Genomic DNA, 23,342 nt, shown 5'->3' on the forward strand with positions numbered 1-23,342 from the left:
GACTGCTTCCCCCTCAGCCTGCCACTCCTCCTGCTTTGTGCTCTCTCTGACAAATAAATAAGTAAAATCTTAAAAGAAAAAAAAAATTTTTTTCTGAATCACTACTGAAAAAACAACTGCTTAGTATGTGGATATATTTCCTTCACTGTTTCCACTTACATAATTCACTAAACTAAAATCATACATATTTTATGAACAATTTTGCATTCTACTTTTCCCCTACAGTATACAAGGATATATCCCATCATCTGCATAGTTTGCGTTGAGCATTTAAGTAAAAAAAAAAAACTCTGCTCATTTAGAAATTTTATTTATTAAGATTTTGTATTTATTCATTTGACAAACAGAGATCAGAAGTAGGCAGAGAGGCAGGCAGAGAGAGAGAGAGAGAGAGGGAAGCAGGCTCCCTGCTGAGCAGAGAGGCCAAATGTGGGACTCGATCCCAGGACCCTGAGATCATGACCTGAGCAGAGGCTTTAACCCACTAAGCCACCCAGGCACCCCGTCATTTAGAAATTTGAAAAGTGTACATATACGTAAGTGACAAGAGGAAATCACAAAAGGAAAGTAACAATACATTTCAAAACTTAAGTAAAAAGTAAAGATAAAAATTGAGTTAAGTAGCCAAGTTATATTAGAAAAAAATAGTAGCAAGATAATCAAAGATAAAAGTAACTATCAAAAGAAGAGAAAAACATGGGGCGCCTGGGTGGCTCAGTGGGTTAAAGCCTCTGCCTTCGGCTCAGGTCATGATCCCAGGGTCCTGGGATCGAGCCCCGCATCCGGCTCTCTGCTCCGGGTGCGGAGTTTCTGGAAGGTTAAGGAAGAAAGAAAAAAACAGAAAGCAATACAGCTAATCAGCCTCACACAAAAAAATTAGAGACAAAAATGGATACGTTCCTGAGAAAATATTAATGAAACCTTAATCAAACAGAAATTCTGTAGGGTAAACATCCCAGTTTCTGCAAAAAAAAATCAATGACATAAAAAGACAAATATAAGGGAATGGGAGTTGTTATTAGAGAGAACCAACAACTAGATATACCTTGTTTGGAACCTGCAAACCAACTATAAGAAAACCCATTTTTAAGAAGAGAATCAGGAAGGGGCACCTGGGTGGCTCAGTCAGTTGACATCGACTCTTGGTTTTGGCTCTGGTCATGATCTCAGGGTCACCGGACTGAGCCCCGAGTTGGGCTCTGCGCTCAGCAGGAAGTCCGCTTGAGGTTCTTTGTTCGTCCCTCTCCCTTCTGCCCCTCCCCAGGCGCCTCTCTCTCTCTCAAATAAATAAATAAATAAATAAATAGATTTTTTAAAAAGAATCAGTAAAATTAAATATGACTGAGTGGTGGGTAATATTAAATTATTGACTTTGGTGGGTGTGGTAATAGCATAGTTACTATGTTAAAACAAATCCTTTAAACTAAGAGATACATAAGAAGATTTCTGGTGAAATGACTGGTCTGGGATTTGCTAGAAACACTCCAGCAAAAAAGGAAAGGAGCGGAGCATGTTTGTGTGTGCAAAAATAACTTGAAGTAACAGGCACATGGGAATTCCTTTTAACTATTCTATTAAGTTGAAATTTCCCATTTAAATAAGTTTTCAAAAAGGAGACACAGAAAGTCTGAATAATCCTGAAACACAATTAGGGATCCTCCCTGTCCCGATGCCCCTCCCCTTGTTCCTCTGCACTCTCCCTCTCTCTCTCAAATGAATTAATCTTGAAAGAGAAAAAGAGAGAGAAAGAGTGAGTCTCTGTCTTAATCATTGGTTTATCTTCCCATGAGGAAAACACCATATCTAAATGTTTTTTTACAGGCATTTCCCACTGAACTTTTTTTTTTTTTGAAGATTTTTTTTTTTTTTTGAGAGAGGGAAAGACAGTGTGAGAGAGAGAGGGGCTGAGAGGAGAGAAGGTCTGAGGGAGAAGCAGACCCCCCGTGGAGCTGGGAGCCCAAGGTGGGACTTGATCCCGCGACTCCAGGATCATGACCTGAGTGGAAGACAGTTGCCCAACTGAGCCACCCAGGCACCCCCCCTCACTGAACTTTCCAAGTAAAAGTTCAACCTCATACACACTTCTAGAAAACAGAATACTCTAAAAATCACATGGCCAGTACAAGAAAAGAAAATCATGAACGTAAGAAGCAAAAACTGAAAACAAAAACCCCAAAACAAAACAAAACCCTGCAAGTCAAATTCATCAGTGTCTTAAAATGCACTGTAATGATCAAGTTGGGATAATGTCAGGAATCCAGGGTGGAGGGATCTGCATTAGAAGCCTAGAATATCTATAAACGCCATCCACTGTATTAACAAAGGAGAATGGAAATGTAAGGTTCATCTCAATAGCTGAAAGAAAAACACTGTATAAAATTCAATACTCAGGGGCACCTGGGTGGCTCAGTGGGTTAAGCTGCTGCCTTCAGCTCAGGTCATGATCTCAGGGTCCTGGGATCGAGTCGCCTGGGATCGAGTCTGCTCAGCAGGGAGCCTGCTTCTCTCTTTCTCTCTCTCTCTGCCTGCCTCTCTGCCTACTTGTGATCTCTCTCTGTGTGTGTCAAATAAATAAATAAATAAATCGTAAAAAAGAAATTAATACCCAGTCACACCCAACAAAAAACTACAGCAATCAAGAAAGTGATGGGAACTTCCTTAAAGTGATAAAAAAAAAAGGGGGGTTCCTTCCAAAACCCAGAAACTGACAGCAAATAATGCATTAACGGACCAACATCAAAGTCTCTAGCATCAGAACAAGACAAAGATAACCATGAGAAACACTTCTAATTCAATGTTGTACTGGACAATCCAGCCAAAGGAATAATACAAGAAAAATTACACATTCAATGCAATGCCAATCAAAATCCTAACAGTTTTTCAGGGAACCTGACAAGAGGATTCTGAAGAACACACAGAAGAGCCTAGTTTCCACCTCTATATAACAAAGTACCTACTTCATAAGTTAATTTGTAGAATAGTGCCTGACACATACTAAGCACCATAAATATGTTTTATCTATTATTAGTCCATGGAATCATTACCCTATTAGGAGACAAACAATCTTGTAACAAGGAGAACAAACTTTTATCAGGCACTTTCAACAAGGGATTGTTCCTGGCACTTCAAGAATTGTATTATTCCCACTAACCCTTCTCAATAGTATCTGTAGTAGATAAGAGCCACACACACAGAATTCACTGAGAAGTCAACTTTAGGAATATGGAAGTCCCCCTGGAGACCCTAGAATCTTGAGGATTTTAATTTAACATGCATTATAGCCACAAATATGCTCCATCTGATTGCTCCTTCATGTTTATGCAAAACATTTCCCATCACATTAAAAAGTTTAGCTCCATCAGGAAGCCAGACAGGAGGGTTTACATGGATAGACCCTGAAAATAAAAGTTTTGGTTTTTTTGTTAATGGCAATCCTGTATTTTCTTTTTTTTCTTTCTTTCTTTCTTTCTTTTTTTTTTTTTTTTTTTTAAATCCTGTATTTTCAATAGACCTAAAATGTAGTTACTACTACAAGAGATCCACTCAGGTTCCAACTCAAAGATTGATCCCAATATTCCTGTTTCCCAAGATGGCTCTCAATGTCAACTAGGCACTCCCTTCTACCTTTTGTTATGGCTAAATGTTTGTGTGCATCTTACTCCATTACCAAATTATGAGTATCTGAAGGATAAGGGCTGCATTTTTAAAATTATTTATTTATTTATTTGACACAGAGAGAGAGAGAGAGAGAGAGAGAGAGATCACAGGTAGGCAGAGAGGCTGGCAGAGAGAGAGAGAGAGAGAGAGAGAGAGAAGCAGGCTCCCTGCTGAGCAGAGACCCTGAGACCATGACCTGAGCTGAAGGCAGCAGCTTAACCCACTGAGCCACCCAGGCGCCCCGCATTTATTTTTTTAAAAGATTTGAGAGGCAGCTCGCATATGTGCACAGGGGAGGGGCACAGACAAAGATTCCCAAGCAGACTCTCTGCTGAGCAGGGAAGCAGGATGGGGGGCTCAACCCCACAACCCCAAGATCATGACCTGAGCTGAAATCAAGAGCTGGACGTTTAACTGACTGAACTACCCAGGCATCCCAAGGGTTGCATTTAATAAATATTTACATTTCTCACACGATCTACCATATGCTCACAGAATTAAATAATGTTTTACAGCAATTCTAAAATTGCATACTGTATTTATATTTGATTGGTATTTAAACTTTATAAGAGTTCTCTTACCTCTTCTTAAAACATTTTTTTTAAAGATTTTATCTATTTATTTGACAGACAGAGATTACAAATAGGCAGAGAGGAAGGCAGAGAAAGAGGAAGGGAAGCAGGCTCCCCACTGACTGGAGAGCCCAATGCAGGGCTCCATGCCAGGACCCTGAGATCATGACCTGAGCCGAAGGCAGAGGCTTAACCCACTGAGCCACCCAGGCGCCCCTACTTAAAACATTTCAACAGCTATACTAATTTGGAAGACTACATAAAAAAGTCATATATTCTTTGATCAAACAGACCCTATTATTTCATCTAATATCCTTAACACTCATTATTACCCCTAAGCTACTTTGTGCCTCAAAGCTCTGGACATTTATGATTCCTAAATGCCATCAGCTATCACTGTTATCTATACCTTGGCACTGCACAGGGAGTCTAAACCCAAATCTATAAGCTGACCTCATTTAGAAACTGTGAGCTCATGTCGCCCTTCCATCAAGATACAGTTAAACTTTCTCTACTTCCTTCATGGAGTTTTATTATTGTTGTTCTGTTTTTAGGGACAGGAACAGTGTTTACTGAAAAAGGTAAACTACACAGAAGATTCTGATGTCCCTGGCTAAGTGACAGAGAATCTGAACGCCTGATGAGAAATTTCAGAACCTTCTGTCCAGAGGGATGGGCCAGGATAACTTCTAGTGTGAGTCCTTAGCTACAATTTTGTCCTAGACAACAAATGAAACCCTTGGTCTAAAACTAGTAGAAAAGCAGTCCCAAACTAAAGCAAAATGTATGAAGATGCAAGGGAAAAAAATAATTAAAAAATTTAATGTCACATTTAGGAAATCCTACAGGATGGTGAGTTTTAGTACTGACCAGCCTCAATTTCATGCTTGTTACTTAGCTTTTCAAATTCTTCCTCTTCCTTCGAAGAAAGGGGAAACAATGAAGGTTCAAATAAATCATCTTCTCAGACCCCTATCTCAACTTGCCCTTCATAGTAATTAGTTCACATTTGCTGAATAAAATTCAGATGTTCAACAAACATGAGAAACCTAGAAGATCCCCTAAGCTAAGAGTTTGGAATTTTTATTATAAAGAGAAAATTGGTCTACTGAAGAACGTTAAGCAATAATAGCATATGAACAAATCTGTATTTCTTAGATCCCACTCAGGCAAACAAGATAAAGAATGAACTGGACGGACGTGCTGGAGTCAGAGACTGGTTAGGGGACTGCTGCTGGAGAAGTGACAAAAACTAGCAGTTGATCCTGGAACAGATGTATTAGATGAGCACAGGCAGGCACCAAAATGTCAATCAAAAGAACTCTTTCTGACTACAGGTGGCGGGTTAAGAAAAAAGACAAGGATGACTCCTAAGTTTCTGGGCTGCATGACTTAAGAGTATATAGTGGTTCTGCTATCCAGATGGGAAATCTAGAGGAATACACGATGATGTAAGAAAAAAGTCACCACTGGACATTAGGGGGACCATGAGATATACAAGCGTTTAAGGGACAATAATCTTAAACCATCAAAAGATGTTAAAACCCAATATTCCCCAGCCCATCCACCAGGAATACTGTCCTGGAAACCAGGTTCCAAGAAAGAAATGTTGGTGATGTCCCATGCTCCAGAGAGAATTGACTAAATGTAGATACTAGGAAATATTTACTAATCCAGGTTAGAGTGGTTCACTGGAGTTGTGAACAGCAAATGCCAGACTGCAGTGGACTGAGGGGTAGGAGGTAAGAAAGGAAAAGGCAGCAAGTATCTTTTCTAGATATTAAAGCAAGCTCCTAAATATTTGCTTAATTGCCTCCCTTCTCTATGGCTAGAAATTTATAAATCTAAATATGGTTAGAAATTTATTCTATTACCTTTTAGACTATCCTACAGCAAATTATCACAAAACAGTATCACAGACAACTGCTGAATAAACTCACATTATGTCCAATAAGATATTTCCTGCTTACTTTTAAGAAATTATCAACCAATCAACATCACTAACGGACAGTTTCTACCAAATAGTTGGTTGAAAAGTTCCCAAATACCTTTAATGATGCTCAAGTACAAAATAACTCTGAGTAAAATGTTTCTTCACCTGAGTGTACATTCAATCCAAATACAGTGATACAAATGTGACTAACAGGACCGATTTAAATGTGATTTGCAAAGTTTAGAATACATGAGGTGTATCTAATGAACCAGATATTAGAAATGTGACAACCTAAACAAAAACAAAATCGGATTGAATTATGTGGGAAACCAGCGTTGAGTCAAAACATCCTTTCATTATTACATACTGATTTTGTAGGTCACCCTTGGTGTTTTCTATATTGCTATACAATTTAGCCATGTAATCTCTTGTAAAATGAATACTCACATCACTTAGCCTTTCCAAAAATGATGCTTCCACAATATATGAGAAACTAGATAAATACTACCTACCATGAAATACATAAATGAAGCATAACCTTCAAAATTAGAATACTTAACAATACAATCCCACACTGCACACTGTGCTGTGAGCATAAATAATAGGCTTTTTTTTTTTTTGAAGTTTCTAATTAGGATGTGACACTTGAAATAATTTTGGCCCAAAATCTAATTCTACTGAATGGCACCTCTTCCCAGTTATACATTTTTTCCCCATTTGCAAGGCCCAAACATTATTTGTTTGTAACAGGCTTCTTTTTTTGCTTCAGGTAAACTGAAGTCAAATAAAAAACTCAGTACTGCTTTTAAACTGTGCACATAAGCAAAATACCCATACTAATATCCATACTATTCCAAAACTAGTCAATTCTCAAGTATGCACTTAACAGAAGACAGAATTTATCCACTGAGTGTGTGTGTCTCTCTCTCTTATTTTTAAGAGTTTATCTGACAGAGCAAGAGAGAAAAAAACCCAAGCAGGGGCAGCAGCAGAGGGAGTGGGAGAGGGAGAAGCAGGCACCCTGGGATTATGAACTGAGGGGAAGGCAGACACTTAACCAACTGAACTACCCAGGCCCCCCTGATTCTCCTTTCATTTAGTTCTCTCTATGGCATTAAAATGCTTTAAAAAAAGAACATTCCAGATCTCAAAACCTTTCTTTCCTCTAACCCAGCAGTGAGGCCAGAGGATAAGTAGGAGTGGGACAGGTGAAGGATGGAGAGAAAGAAAATGGGATGTGTACCACCTAAAGCTCCAGTTCAGCAACTGTTAAGAATTCAAAGTAGGGAGAACAGAGTGAGCGACGAGGTGGGTAGAGATCAGATGCTCAGAGCCCCTATTCCAAGCGAGGGATGTGGGATTTTAAAAAGTAAGGATGGTAATGAAAGTCAAATCTATATAACTTCAATAAATCTGTTAACAGTTTGGCTAGACATTGGCAATATAACAAAGATATCTCATTCTTGATTGGTTTAGGACACTTTCTACATTAACTCAGCTGTCTGGGTGTTTAAGAAGGACATTTGGGGTACCTGGGTGGCTCAGTGGGCTAAAGCCTCTGCCTTCGGCTCAGGTCATGATCCCAGAGACCTGGGATGGAGCCCCACATTGGGCTCTCTGCTCAGCAGACAGCCTGCTTCCTTCCTCCCCTCCCTGGATTTCTGCCTACTTGTGATCTCTACCTGTCAAATAAATAAATAAAATCTTTAAAAAAAAAAAAAAAAAGGCAGGACATTTTAAAACACTGCAGCCTTTAAAATGAGGCAAATTTGCAGACTTCATGGATTAATTAGAATGAAACAGCTTTCCTAACCTTCATTCAGCGCTTTATTTAAAAATTGTATTTCGAGGGGCGCCTGGGTGGCTCAGTGGATTAAAGCGTCTGCTTTCGGCTCAGGTGGTGATCCCAGGGTCCTGGGATTGAGCCCGCCATCAGGCTCTCTGCTCATCAGGGAGCCTGCTTCCCTTCCTCTCTCTCTCTCTGCCTGCCTCTCTGTCTACCTGTGATCTCTCTCTGTCAAGTAAATAAATAAAATCTTAAAAAAAAAATTGTATTTCGATACGATGTAGAACTAATCTAATCACAAACAACCCATCTATCAAGAAAGGAAAGATGCACAAATACTTCAAAGCTACTTTTTAAAAACTAAGAAAATTAAAATGAAATATCCATGCTGGATAAACAGATATGGCTTCTAATACTTTTCAAGACAACTGGAAACAATCTGTGAGTTATTTACAAATCTGGATTGAAGACGATGATCAATATTAGGTTATAGAGGATCACATAGCTATGCATGTCAGCAAGTGTTGAATTTTGAAATCCAAAGGAGTCAAAGGGCAGAAGTGCAAGCAAATTTCAAAATATGCATTCTTAACATTGTCCTGCAACCATGACATCAAAAGGTGTACCTATACTCTGGCAAGTGACTGACTTGGAGTTGACTCTTAACCCCAACATATTTAAGTTAGGTCTCAAAATTTAAACAAAGATGAAGTGTTATAAGTGATCAAATGTGTGACCTCCCGCCCACTTTTAGAAGTTTTATACTGACTACATGCCTTGCTCTTCATCAATTTATTAATATGGTGACACTTCTTGGCATGAAATTAACTAAAAGGTGAGGTCACTATTATTTATCAAAAATCCCACTTTAAAAATCAACTCAATGACATGTTCATATTAAACCTAAACTGCATGTTAGTTTAACCACCACTGATCATTTCTTGATTTTGAATACTGGTAACATCTTGGAAGTGAGTCTAAGATTCATCTGTTTGACTGGGGTTTGTCCTGTGGGAATGAAATGCCCATAGGGGAGCCTACGTGCTAGAGCTATCTCTCCAAAAAACAAAACCAAAAAAATTCCTAAAGATTGCGTATCTGTAAAGAAAAAGGAGAGAATGAATGGTTTCTGAGTTCTCTCCTGTATTCTCCACATTTAGGACTACTGGTAAACAAAACTGGACCTTAAAAAAATAAACCACCCACATCAATAACTACACTCTACCAAAAACTTCCAAGGCAAATGGAAGTGCACTTCAAAAGATAAATGACATATCCCTAAGTCTTCCTGCCATTAGGCTCTCCTTGCTACTCAGCCTGTACTGTGTCACCAGAATTAGTCTTCCCCCTTTCCCTGACCATGTCATTCTCTTGCTCGTAAAAGCTTTATCCTGATGGTAAGAAATGTCAAACTCCTTACTATATTTCTGTCTTTTCATAATAGGACACCAAAATCGTTTTCCACCTGTCTCACATGAAAACATAACACCGTAGTCTGCGTTCCAGTCACATCAGAACCGCCTTTATTTGTTCCACCTGAAACACAAATACTCTTCCAACTTTCTCTACTTCTTTAAGTTATCTTCAAGTTCTCCTACCTCTGTTCAAATACACTTTCTGAAGTTTTCCCTCAGTTCTCCAACCTCACACTGTCAGAAAAAATCCCTATCCTCTCCCTTTATCCTGACTTTTTAAAAACACTTATCAGACTACGACTCACAGGAAAATTGTGCGGACATGTGTACCAACCCCATCAGATCCTAAATGCTTTAAGAGCAAAAAGTACAACCTTGATTCATTTTTACAATTCCAAGTGTCTAGCAATTGATGTTTGGTAATTAACGTTTATTGGCTGAAATAAGAGAAAGACACACCAAATGAAAACAGTGACTACTCAACTCAGGGGAATCACATAATTTCAAAATGCTTAAAATTTAACTCATCACAACTCCTTCCCCCACCACCATCCAGACACAAATACTTCACTTCCTATGTTTGCTATCTTAGAAAATGGCAACCTCACCAATCCAACTGCCCAAACTTGAAACTTGGGAATTACCCTTGATTCCTCTATCACAACATCCTAACGTGTAATTAATCACTAAGTTCTGCTGGTCACCCACTTTCCTCAAATCTTTTCACAGCTTTCCATCTACTAATTCAGGCCACCCTCATCACAGCTGGAATCCTAAAACAGCCATCTCTCTGGTCTCCCTATTTAATATTTTTCCCTGTTCCTTTGCAAAGCATTCCTCACTTTAGTCAATCATCAAGATGTAATTATGTCCCAACCATTTAAAAGAGCTAAAACAAGGAACCTGGGTGGCTCAGATGGTTAATCATTTGCCTTCGGCTCAGGTCATGATCCTGGGGTCCTGGGATCGAATCGCACATGGGCTCCCTGCTACTTGGAGAGCTTGCTTCTCCCTCTGCCTCTGCTTCTCTCTCATGAATAAATAAATAAAATCTTTAAAAAAAGAAAAAAGAGCTAAAATGGGCGGCTCAGTGGGTTAAGCATCTGCCTTTGGCTCAGGTCATGATTTCCGGGGTCCTGAGCATTGGGCTCCCTGCTCAGTGGGGAGCCTGCTTCTCCCCCATTTGCGCAAGTGTTAATCCAAGTGTTTTCTGGCAATAAATAAATAAATAAATAAAAATCTTTTTTAAAAGAGCTAAAATGGAAAAGTCTAAACTCCAAGAATTGTAAGCCAAGCATAACTGGCTCTGTGCTTACCTATATGGTTGTATCTCTGGCTATTCCACCCCTCCACCCCAGTCAGAAGGAAATTAATAGGTTTCCTGAACAGGCCATACTCTTGTTCCCAGCCTGGGCGCACTCTTACTAATCCTATATTCTATCCTTCAGATCTCAGGATCAGACACCAATTCTTCAAAGACAGCCACCAGAGGAACAGTAGTTACAGCTTATAGGCCCTCCTGTGTCTCTCTCTGTACATGGTACTTCACAAACATAATGCTCGTCAGTCTTAAATATCATCACTCTCATCCCCTTATCTATGAGCTACGTACAGAAAGGAAGGGTCCATGTCTGTCTTGATTAACTGAGTATTCCCTGCACTGAGGAGAAATGCCTAGTATACAGAAAATGTTGGTCCAGTACAGATGAATGCCAAGTTGTCAACTCTTCTAAGCCAGTATTTCAAATTGTGGGTCACAAGCCAATAGCGGGTCATGAAATCAATATGATGAGTCACAAACAGAACTTAAAAAAAAATAATAGAAAACATCAGAGTATGTTACAGGTAGTAAGGGAAGTAGTTTGTCCACTTGCTGAGGTAGGGGCTCTAGTTCTCCATGTAAAATGTAGTTCTTATTGGGTGTGTCAAAAACATGTGAAAAGCACTGCACTGTCCTTTTCTTCTCCCCCTTCCTTTTTAAGAAACTCTTTTAAGACCCAGGGATAAGCAAACAGAAAATAGAAAAAAATAGTGTTTAATCACACAGTTCTTTAGCAAAAAGCCATTCTAACTTGAGCATTTCTAGTAAGAACAATCTTTCTGATTTCTCACTATGCTTTTAATACTTCATTTCCATTTTAATTACTTACATATACAAAACACCCTGTATGACAGGACATAGCGTGCTTCTACTTTTAGTCTCAGCTACCTGTATTCTTACACTGTTCAGAAAATTAATCTTTGAGCAGACTGGCTAACTGTATCATAAGCTTTACTTCTGAGACTACTACTCTCTGGGGGCACCTGAGTGGCTCAATGGGTTAAGCCTATGCCTTCGGCTCAGGTCATGATCTCAGAGTCCTGGGATAGAGCCCCAAATCGGGCTCTCTGCTCAGCAGGGAGCTGCCTCCCCCTCTCTCTCTGCCAGCTTCTCTGCCTACTTGTGATATCTGTCTGTGACAAATAAATAAATAAAATCTTAAAAAAAAAAAAAAGACTACTACTCTCTGAACTTCATGAAGTTGGCTTTCTCTTTATCTAATCTATCTATAAATCCACTAAAAAATCTTTACCACTGCTGTGTCGTTGCTATATATTTAGCCAGTAAGGTTAAAAACCATCAACACAATGAGCATATTACTACACTGCAGCAAGCACTCCATCCTAAACATTTGACAAAGAGAATTTTCTTTTATTCCTCATCATAATCCTGTAAGGTGGGTAATACAGGTGAGGAAGCTGAGAAAAAGAGGTTAAGTAATTGGCCCAAGGTTGACAGTTCATAATAAAGTCACATCTGGGATCAGAAATCTAGTCTCTCCAAAAACCCCTTTTCTTAAGCACTAACTTTTTTTCAGGAGTTTTAGTTTTTCTTTCTCTCTCTTAATTAAATTACTCCTAAATGCTTTTTGAAGCATTTATAAAATAAGATCTATATCTTAAAACAAAGGATATCTTAACTGTTCAGAAGAAGCTTAACACCTTAAAATTCATTCCCTTAAACCTATGAGAACTAGGCAATAAAAATTTCCTACCAAAATTTCAGAAGAAAACTAACACCCATCACATGAAAAAATCATCTGCAAAATTCAATGTTTTAAAAATTTGTACACTTGGTATAATTTAAGTTTTAACCTGCCCATTAATTTCTCTAGTATGTCTGCCACACTAAAAAATTCAACTTCAGAAATTCTCGAAGAGGAAACCCTAAAATCACCAAATACACACGAAACAAGCATATCTTATTAATTGTTGGCTGCTATGAATTGGCAGAACAGCTCCTGAGATGTTTTTGTAAATATACCAGAAAGAGGGATTTTACACTCCCACTTGACTGTGCAACGTTCTTCCTACTCTTTTTTCCCCTTTCCTATTTACCACTTAACGTCCCTACAAACACCATCAGGCACTAATTTTCAACTTCTTGTTTCAATTTTTCTCGCTTTTTATAGAACAGACTAAGGAGAAGGTGGAAAAGCAAAGTAAAACAGAAAATAATGCAAAAAGGCAACCAAAAGCAGAAACTGTTTCCTTCCTCTCCATTATACATTCACTGGACATGCCAATACATTCCTTACATCTGTGACAGACAAGAGTTTCTGCTGGATGGGGCGCCTGGGTGGCTCAGTGGGTTAAGCCGCTGCCTCCGGCTCAGGTCAAGATCTCAGGGTCCTGGGATGGAGTCAGCATTGGGCTCTCTGCTCAGCAGGGAGCCTGCTTCCCTCTCTCTCTCTCTGCCTGCCTCTCCTTCTACTTGTGATTTCTGTCAAATAAATGAATAAAATCTTAAAAAAAAAAAAAAAAAGAATTTCTGCTGGAAAAGGGCACCCATACTGTATATAACACATATGCTGTTTACAATTTAACAAAAGTCACTTTATCTCACTATCAATCATATATAGCCTTCTTGAAGACCTATAAATGAACTTCCAAAGCCTTGAGAATAGGCAACTGCCAGAGTTCAAGGCACTTAATAAAAGGTTTTGCAACATAACACTGAGGTCAGCAGTACCTCATTGGACCAAGGAGCCATAACTGAAAAACCCCAGGAGAACTCTAATATAAACATGCACGCCTTAAAAATTAAAATTAAAACACAGTATCATAGGCTTAAGAGCTGAAAAGAAATGGCCTCCACCAAAAATATTCTGGTTAGGATAATAAACCATTAATCCACAGTAGTGTTTTGAGAAAATATAAATGACATTAAAAAAAAAAATCCTTGCCACTTCCTTATTATGTGCATTAATCTAGTGGTCAAAAGGAAATATTATATATATTAAATATTACATATACTATCTGCCCTATCTGTTCCTTTGAAATGAAAAACAGGCATAAAATCCAAGCCGATTCTGACACGAGTACACAGTAGGACTACAAAACTGCTACCAAGACCAGAAAGATCCTTATTTAACATGCCAGATCCTCACAATATCTGCCATCTTTCCAGAGTCTGTTCTTTCAGTGCATATAGCATTAAGTGTTTACAAAGCGATTACAGAACATACCCAGTGAACAATGAAAGCAACTGTATCAACCTCATCAAGCCCATCACTCAGATTATTACTAGAAATAGGTTAAAAAAATATTTTCAGGACTTACCTGTTAACTTTCCTGGTCAGTAATTTTACCAGAATATTTTTACAAAAGGCTTTCAGCATCTTTTTTTTGGGTGGAGGACACGCAGTCATTTGATTTATCAAACAGTTCTGATCTAACCATACCAAGTTAAATAAAATTTTCAATGAGTCAAGTACAAATACTGAAACAGGAACACAAAGATGCAAAAGCTAAAAAAATGTGTCTTCCCATTCCAACACATAAACTTTAACTTAATTCAAGTTATTTGAATCAATCCGGAATGTTTTAGAAGAATCCTTGACTTCTCATAAAGAAGTCATTTTTATTCTGCCATCAGTGGCTAACCGTAAAAATCCAGAAGCTGGAATTTAAACGTTAATTTGTTAACACATTAGTATATCAACCAACTGGATTCCAGTTTTCCTTCCTGTAAAACGGGCACATGCCAACACTCGTGGTAGGTCTGCTTACACTACTAAAATAGCAAGACCTAATCATTACAAAAATAAAATAAAAAGTTTCTGATGGCTAGCACATTGGGATCATTTTTATCCAGTTCTAGATAAAATTCTTAATCACCAAAAAACAACTTACTTTCACATTTATAAAATATCCAGGTAATAACTCAAAAGTCAAAAAGTAGAAATGTTTTGAAAACTTCAATTTTAAGAAGTGAGGTGCGTCTGTTTAAAGTTCCCTGCCAACTTATACTACACACTGTTGGCTGGGTGGGGGGGAATCACCAACTTCAATGAAGTTCACAATGGGATAGTACTTTCTTTAGAACTCCCTCACTCTCTCCCTCCATCTCCCGCTCCCCGGCCAAACCCCAGACTGATTAGGATTAAAAATTGACACCAAAAAATTCCTAGAGTACAATCTTAATTGGGGCAGGGGGATCAATTCTCATCACAAAATTTAGAGAAAGGTAACTAATACTAAGATAAACCCTTAGTACTAAAATTGAGTTCATCTCAAGGTCGAGAGTTTTTTACTCTAAAAACCCACTTGATACATTTAGGACTCTCTTAATTATCCAAAGATATTTCAAGTAGCCAAGCAGTTTTTGTGTACTAGACAGGTGAGACACTACTAAAATGAGTTAGCTAAAGTTGCTAAGTACACAGATCAAATAGGAAAGCAGTAGTGCACCTGAACAGAGGTACCTGAACAAGAGAGCACAGCTTTCCTTTCAGGCCTTGCATTTCTCTAAGACTAAGCTGCTCAAATCAGGGGTCATCAAAGTGACACATTAAAGTTTTTTCTACAACATCCCAAGTGACTACTGAACTCAAATGTAAAATTCATTACTACAGTACACAAAAATTAAAGTAACAAAAACATACAGACAGAAATATGTCTAAAGGTGATATGAAAATCCTTCGGAACATTTTAGTAAGTGCAAAGAAATAGGATACTCGATATGTGTAACAGTCCTGAGGAAAAAAGGCAAGTAAGAGGAAAAAAAAAAAAAACCTGTGAAGAATACAGAAAGTTCAAGGAATAAGAATAGATCAAAGTTCTTGCATGGCCAATTTTACAAGTCTGAAGTAGAAAACTGCAAAAATCTTCAATCTGCAGTTATCTTAAACTCATGACACATTTTTCTTATAAAAGCAAAGAATCCAAAGCATTTGCCACACATCCTTACATTTTCACCCTGAGAGACGAAGCCTACTTAGAAACATACTTTAGAAGTTCTCTACAAACTCATAGGGTACATTTAACTCCATTATGCGCTCTCACTGGCAGATGGAGGGATGACGTTGAGTTACAGAGATGCTCCGTAGTAAGGGGGAACATCTTGTGGACTGTCAGATGGCCAGCCATTCTTCCCTCTTCATTATCCTGGCACCTCAAACAACTACGAGAGCAAAAGAGAAGGTCGGTGGCCATCAGGACAGCACCAAACTAATTATAAGGAGGGAATGATGGAGGGAAGTCTCCCTGAATTTCCCTTGACAAAAGGGTTGGTCCACAACTGAGTGAAGTTAAGAATGGCTGAGCTGTTTTAAGCTGAACTATGGATCCCCAAGTATGTTTAAAACATAAAAAATCAAAACCACACAAATACAGAACCTAATGCACATTTGAAACTTTTGTACGATCAGTTTACATTTGCAGTTCATGACTGGGACCCTTACAACTCCTAATTTTGATTTCCAAGTACATAACTTCACACAATTGGTTATCTCCACTGCCCCCCCGCCGAAAGTGAGTACAAACTGCAAAGAAAATGCCTCTGCTCTCCCCCAACCTAAAACCCCAGAGTTTCAGACATTTTAGTCTCACACCAAAGAAATGGAAGATGTAAAATGAACTGCGCTCCATATTGATTCTTAAGGCAAATAAAAAGGGGGGGGGGCTAGGAATGGGAGGTAAAATAATTCGAACCAAATTTCAGGTTTGACGTTAAACCTAACGTCAAACCTGAAATCTTGGGTCACACATACACACAAATAAAATCGAGATTTTTTTTAATACTCTCATCCTCAACGGAAAATCCTGTTCAAAAAAGAGAAAACCTTGAAAAGGAAGAGTGGAAAGTAGAGAAAACAGAGTAAGTGCAATAGAAGAGAAAGGATTCGCAATTCCTCATTTCTCAACAACAAAACATTCAAAGCAAAATTGCATTAAAAAAGCCCTTACACACAAATGCACTGGCATTTCAAAAATTAAACTGCATGGGAGCAACAATAAAGGCTATTTCCATAGCACCACTCAAGAGCTCTAATTCCAGAACACACATCTATATGACATAGTGTTGCAACGAATGTATTAGGAAGCAAAGAAAATGGTTGGGCTACTGGACGTCTTCGACCAGCTCATTCAAACACCTTTGAAATTAATGAAGAAGCAGAGAACTAAGAAGAAAGAAAAAGGAAGAAAATATGGAAGAAGAAGGGTGCACGGAGCAAAAAAGATTAAGGGGGATGTGGAAGGCCAGGGCTCCCGGGACTAACCTGTGCCATCGCTGGCCGACGCCGAGAGGGCCGGAGATGAGAGTTTAGGCCGCTTGGCTGAAGGCGGCCCCGGTTCCACCACATTCTCGGCCATTTTTAATTCTTTCGGAGATACAGACGAGGAAAACGAGAATCCTCGGGAAATCTCTTCTTGGGCCAGGGCTCCCCGCCCCGTTCCCTGGGGTGGGCTCGGGGGGCTCCGCCGGCCCCCGAAAGGGGTGGGGGAAGTTCCTTTTTCTCTTCGCTGGGTCGCGGTGGCTGGAGAGGGATGCCGACTCGATAAAGGTAGGGGCAAGTGCGAGGGGCCGGGCCTGGGCCCAGGCCCGGAGGAGGGCACAGGAACACAAATCCGCCGAGCGCGTCCGCTGCGGCGAATTCCCGAGAACTCGCGGCTCTAGAGGCGCAGTCCCCGGCCCGCCACGGCCGGCCCCTGCCCAGCCGAGGTCTCTCGGAGCTCCGCCGCCGCCATCAGCCTCTTCCTCCTCGGCGCTGTCCTCCTCCTTCTCATCGCCACAAGGAGGCGGGGGCGAAAAGGGGGGAGAGGAGGAGGCGACGAGAGACACTCACCTCCTCCCGGTGCCCCCTCCCGGACCTGCGCCCCCACCCTCCGAGCCCTCCTCCTGCCGCCGCGCTCCGCGCCGCCGCCGCACCGGCCCCTAATGGCCGCAGAGAGCTCGCCCGAGCCGAGAGCCAGGCTGGCGCCGCCGCCTCACATCGCGCGGCGGGCGGCGGAGGCGCGGCGAGGACGCCGGGCGCGGAGCTCGCCGGTCCAGAGGGCCGAGGGGGCCGGGCCGAGCAGCGCAGCCCGCCCGCGCCGACGCCGAGCCCACCGAGGAGGCCCCGCTCCGGCGGGCGGCGCAGGCGGCCTCTCCTCGCGCCGCGCTCTCCTCCTTCGCCCTCCTCTCCCGCGGCACAGAAATAAATACGGCCGCCGCTGCGGCCCCCACCCCCGGCGGCCAGGTGCCGGGAGCGCCCGCCCCCCGGGGCTCCGCTCGGGGCCGCCCTCGGCGGCGGGCGAAGGCGCCGCGGGGCGCGGGGTTATGTAATGGTCCCCCCTAGGCGTCGACGCCGGCCCCGCTGCCGGGCCGCGGTGGGGGTGTGTGCGGACGGGAGGGGGCTGGGGTCGCCTCAGCCCGTGCGCCCCGGGCCCCCTGCCACTGTCTCGGCCCCTGCCGCCTCTCTTCGGCCCGGCTCGCCTCCGCACTCTGGCTCCCGCAGTTCGCACTCAGCCCGGCGTCCCGCTTGCCCACTCTCGCCCGCTCCCTCTCGCCCTCTCTCCCCCCCAGCCTAGCACACAAACAAGATGGCGGCTGTTGTTTCTTCCCTCTGCCGAATCCTCCTTACAGGCTAGCGGTAGCAGCGGCGGCCGGAAATGAGCCAAGGGGGGGTGAAAAAAAGGGGAGGGGTTGGGCCTCCGGAGGGAGGTGGCGAGGGGGCGGGGCCTGGGCCCGAGCCGCTCACACAATGGGGGAAGAGGACCCGGGGGCGGGGCCAGTTCCAATCACGGGATCCGCCCAAGGCCCCAACACGGTTGGCGCTTCCGCAAACTCCCCCGGCGTCACCCGGTGGCTCCCTTTAAAGGGGAGGACTTGGCGGCAAGGCGGGGGGGCTCAGGGGCCGACTCGGGATCTATTTTCAGTCGGTGGACACTTGCGGGGGAAGGTGCCTGGGTTGGGTCTCTGCGTAGGGGACCGGTGGGAACGGGGAGTGACGGAGCCCGGGAGCTGCACTGGGGAAGGCGCCAGGTCACGGCGCAGGTGGCCGAATAGGAGCGCCGTGGGGATGGCCCTGCGTCCCGGGTCCTTGGGCGGCCAGTCTTCCGAACCCCAGTGGATTCAACCAGGCAGGGGGTACCCCGTCGTCGGCCAGTGTTTCTGGTGAGAGACCCAGTGCGTCCTCTCTCCTCCATCTCTCTCCCAGAGGGAACGGTTCACATCCAAAAATTCACACTGATTATGAGTTGTTTCCCTTTTCTCCAAATTTTACACTTTGTTTTACAATAAGCCTATATTATTTTGATAATCAGGAAACAAAAATCACAGTGGTGGGAAGACGCTGTAGGACCAGACCTAAATTCGCTTCTAGCCCACCACGTGTCCGCTTGCCCCTACCAGGTACCTCTTTCACCAAGGGAGACGAATTATTTTTCTGAATACACCTGAGATCTGAGGACATTTTATGCTGGTACTTTTCACCCACCCCCAGTAGGCTAGTTCAATAAAAGAGGTACGTTTAGGTAGTGCCTTAAAGATAATGCAGATACGGAAAAGGGCAAAAACGTAATGTGCTAAAGATAATCTAAGCCTGGACAAAAGCAAAATGTAACTACGGAGGAAAATTCTTGAATATAAATAAAGTGTGTGCAAAACATAGTTTTGCAGAGGAGGGCCTTGCCAGCATGCTTTCACATTCCTACACATTATGGGATTCCGCTGTGTTTGGCCTTGGGTAAATTGGTACTTGAGGAGGTGGCAAGGTTGTTAGTGTTCCCCAAGGAAACCCCCAAACCAGTATCTATGGAGATAGTTAAAAGCTTTTTCACATATTTCAAATCTCATTGCTCCTTAGTTGGTGTGTGCTTATTGTTGAATTCACTTTGGTGGTGGTGGTGGTGGTTTGCTCTTTAAAGTGAATGGGGGGAGTAAGAAGCTAGCAGAGATGATATCCGTGGAGCAACTCAGATTACCAATAAGGATGAGTTCTGTCCTGTGAAGTTCAGGCCTAATTCACCACAATCAAAGTAGAAAAGCAGGTAAATTGAAAAGGTGCTTTAAGAAAGTTGGTTTTGGATGGATTCAGCATGTGCGACGAAGGTCAAAATGGGCCTGCGGGAATGACTCCGTTATTTCTGATCGTTGATACCCACCTTTGCAGTAAAGAGGACATAGGAAACAGATGTGGACAACACCTGGAAACTTGACTGGAAGTTTTCTTCTGGAAGGTTGCTCACCCAAATTTTTGAAGAGTTTCTGACCTTCGGAAAAAGATTTGCCTCGTTTTGCCAAGGATCCAACCTGAATTTAAGCAGCATTCAAACATAACTGGCCTGCCTGGCCAAAAGTACCTTAGGACTAGGTAAAGGAAGCCTATCCAAGAAGATCTGAGAACCATCTCATGAGATAATTCTGCAAAAAGAATCAGGAGCCATGGACCTAACCAGAGGGAAGGCTCCACAGTAAACAGAGTTCTCATGCCTCCTGCTCCTTCCCAGGATTTGTGCCTCGGGGTGTTCACCCAGGACCTGGAGTCAGCAGCATTGAAGAGGACTGGAGAAATGAGCGAGGGTCCCACGAATGCAATCAAGATGAGACTTCAGTGGCTCCTGGATTGGTCAGTTGTTAAGCATCTGCCCGGCCTTGGGCGGGGCTCCCTGCTCGATGGGACTCCTGCTTCTCCCTCTCCCGCTTCCCATGCTTGTGTTCCCTCTCTCGCTGACTTTCTGTCAAATAAAATCTTTAAAAAAAGGGGGGGGGGGTGCGCCTGGGTGGCTCAGTGGGTTAAGCCTCTGCCTTTGGCTCAGGTTATGATCTCAGGGTCCTGGGATTGAGCCCCACGTAGGGCACTCTGCTTGGCAGGGAGCCTGCTCTTCACCTCCGCCGCCCCTGCCTGCCTCTCTGCCTACTTGTGATCTCTCTCTCTGTCAAATAAATAAATAAAATCTTTTTTTAAAAATGAGACTTCAGGTAGTTTCAAAAAAGCAAAATGGAATGATCACCCTGGATTATATATACCTTAACCAAATGAATATTTGCAACAGTTGTGCAGTGCTATGTGTGGATTAAGGGTGTGCACGAAGAAGGAATTGTCAGTCACAAACTGGTAGGTGCGAGGGGGGTGGGAGAGGGAGCCACAGAAGAGAGCAGAGACTGGCAGGTAAGAACATGGACACTGAAGGCTACCAGGCCTGGGGTTAAATTCTGGCTGTGTCACTTACCAGCTGTGTGACGTGGGCAGGCTCCCAATCTGTAAAATGGATTTCTTGATTGGACCTACTTGACTGTGAAGATTAAACATGATAATTTAGGAATAATGTTTACCTGCAATGTCTGATACATAGTGTCACCTTAGCTGTTTCCAGTCATTCATTTTTTTTTTCTAAAGATTTTATTTATTTGGGGCGCCTGGGTGGCTCAGTGGGTTAAGCCACTGCCTTCGGCTCAGGTCATGATCTCAGGGTCCTGGGATCGAGTCCCACATTGGGCTCTCTGCTCAGCGGGGAGCCTGCTCCCTCCTCTCTCTCTCTCTGCCTACTTGTGATCTCTCTCTCTCTGTCCAATAAATAAATAAAATATTTTAAAAAAAAAAGAATTTCCCCTGGGATTAAAAAAAAAAGATTTTATTTATTTATTTGACAGAGATCACAAGTAAGCAGAGCAGCAGGCAGAGAAAGGGGGAAGCGGGCTCCCTGCTGAGCAGAGAGCCCGATGTGGGGCTCAATCCCAGGACCCTGGGATCATGACCTGAGCCGAAGGCAGAAGATTGGCCCACTGAGCCACCCAGGCGCCCCTCCAGTCATTCATTCTAAAATTAGATTAAAAGGGCTATTCGAGGGGCGCCTGGGTGGCTCCCCACCCAGGAAGGGAAGAATGCCTCAGGAACTTGGGTTCCTTCTGCAAATACGAGTGGGGACCGGCTGTGAAAGTGGCTGCATATCCATTGCAAGTAATTACTGATTTGCACACTCTTCCAAAATGTTATCAGCGTTTACGAGAACACATTTTTATCTATATCAAACATTTAATAAAATCTGTTCTTGAAAAAAATTTTAGTAGCCAATATTGGCAAGGATGTGGAGAATTGGTGTTTATATACAATTATTAATAGGAAAAGAGCTTGGAACACATGTTTTAGGTTCATAGTATTACACTTAAAGATTTTGAAAATCCCAATATCTCTAGGATGAATTCTGCAAGTGCACAGAGATGGATATGAAAACATTTTTTTAAAGATTTTATTTATTTATTTGACAGATATCACAAGTAGGCAGAGAGGCAGACAGAGAGAGAGGAAGGGAAGCAGGCTCCCCACTGAGCAGAGTGCCCGACGTGGGGCTTGATCCCAGGACCCTGGGATCATGACCCGAGCCGAAGGCAGAGGCATTAACCCACTGAGCCACGCAGGTACCCCTATGAGAACATTTCTTGCAGCATTATAATAGTTCCTCTCCCCACTCCCAAAGGTTAATAAACCACCAGGCCCAGCCGGTCTCTAAGTGAATGTTAAAAACAGTAACAACAACGAGAAACCCCAACCATGGATTATGATTCCACTTACATACGCTTATGAAAGTTCTCAGATTCACAGAGACAGAAAGAATGGTGGTTGCCAGGGCCTGAAAAGAATGGGAAGAGCCATTTAACAGGTGGAGAGTTTCAGTTTGGTGAGATTAGACAATTCTGGAGCCGGATGGTGGTGATGCTGGCATAGGTGTGTGAATGGACCTAATGCCACTAAACTGTGCACTTAAAAATGGCTAAAAGCGGGGCGCCTGGGGGGCTCAGTCAGTTAGGTGTCGCACTCTTCATCTCGGCTCAAGTCATGATCTTAGCATCATGAGATTGAGTCGGGTGTCAGGCTCCAGGCTCAGCTTGGAGTCTGCTTGGGATTCTCTCCTCCTCTCCCTCTGCCCCTCCCTGCTATGCACACTCTCACCCATGCACTCTCTCTCTCAAATAAAATCTTTTTTTTGGGGGGGGGGGTGCCTGGGTGGCTCAGTCGTTAAGCGTCTGCCTTCGGCTTAGGTCATGATCCCAAGGTCCTGGAATCGAGCCCCGCATCAGGCTCCCTGCTCGGCGGAAAGCCCATTTCTCCCTCTCCCACTCCTCCTGCTTGTGTTCCTGCTCTCGCTGTGTGTCTCTCTCTCAAATAAATAAAATATTTTAAAAAGGGGGGGGTGGGGGCGCCTGGGTAGCTCAGTGGGTTAAGCCACTGCCTTCGGCTCAGGTCATGATCTCAGGGTCCTGGGATCGATTCCCGCATCGGGCTCTCTGCTCAGCAGGGAGCCTGCTTCCTCCTCTCTCTCTCTGCCTGCCTCTCTGCCTACTTGTAATCTCTCTCTGTCAAATAAATAAATAAATAAAATTAAAAAAAAAAAGGGGGGGGTGGCACTTGGGTGGCTCAATGGGTTAAGCCTCTGCCTTCGGCTCAGGTCAAGATATCAGGGTCCTGGGATCGAGCCCCGCATCGGGCTCTCTGCTCAGCGGGGAGCCTGCTTCCCTTCCTCTCTCTCTGCCTGCCTCTGCCTACTCTTGATTTCTCTCTCCCTCTGTCAAATAAATAAATAAAATCTTAAAAAAAAAAAAAAAAGAAGAAGAAGAAAAAAAAAAAAAGCCTGAATGATTCCTCTTTGCCATTAGCAAAGAAATGTGTTTCTTTGTAATGTGTAAGAAATGGCCCTTGTCTACCTGCCCCATTTCTCTCAAACTCCCTCCTTGC

The 23,342-nt window shown here is 42.7% G+C and overlaps 1 protein-coding gene across 1 annotated transcript in view; it reads right to left on the bottom strand.

Moving 5' to 3' along the window:
* The window catches only part of EP300 (E1A binding protein p300), an 82,025-nt gene extending 64,181 nt beyond the window's left edge, over positions 1-17,844 (bottom strand). The window contains exon 1 of the mRNA XM_004771265.3: positions 16,908-17,844. Coding sequence (XP_004771322.1) covers positions 16,908-17,001 — 94 coding nt within the window. The 5' untranslated portion in view covers positions 17,002-17,844. The remainder of the gene's footprint in view (positions 1-16,907) is intronic.
* Between the last annotated feature and the right edge of the window lie 5,498 nt (positions 17,845-23,342).

Source organism: Mustela putorius, unplaced genomic scaffold (genome assembly GCF_011764305.1).
Source record: "Mustela putorius furo isolate JIRA1106 unplaced genomic scaffold, ASM1176430v1.1 tig00000738_pilon_pilon_pilon, whole genome shotgun sequence".
NCBI lineage: Eukaryota > Metazoa > Chordata > Mammalia > Carnivora > Mustelidae > Mustela > Mustela putorius.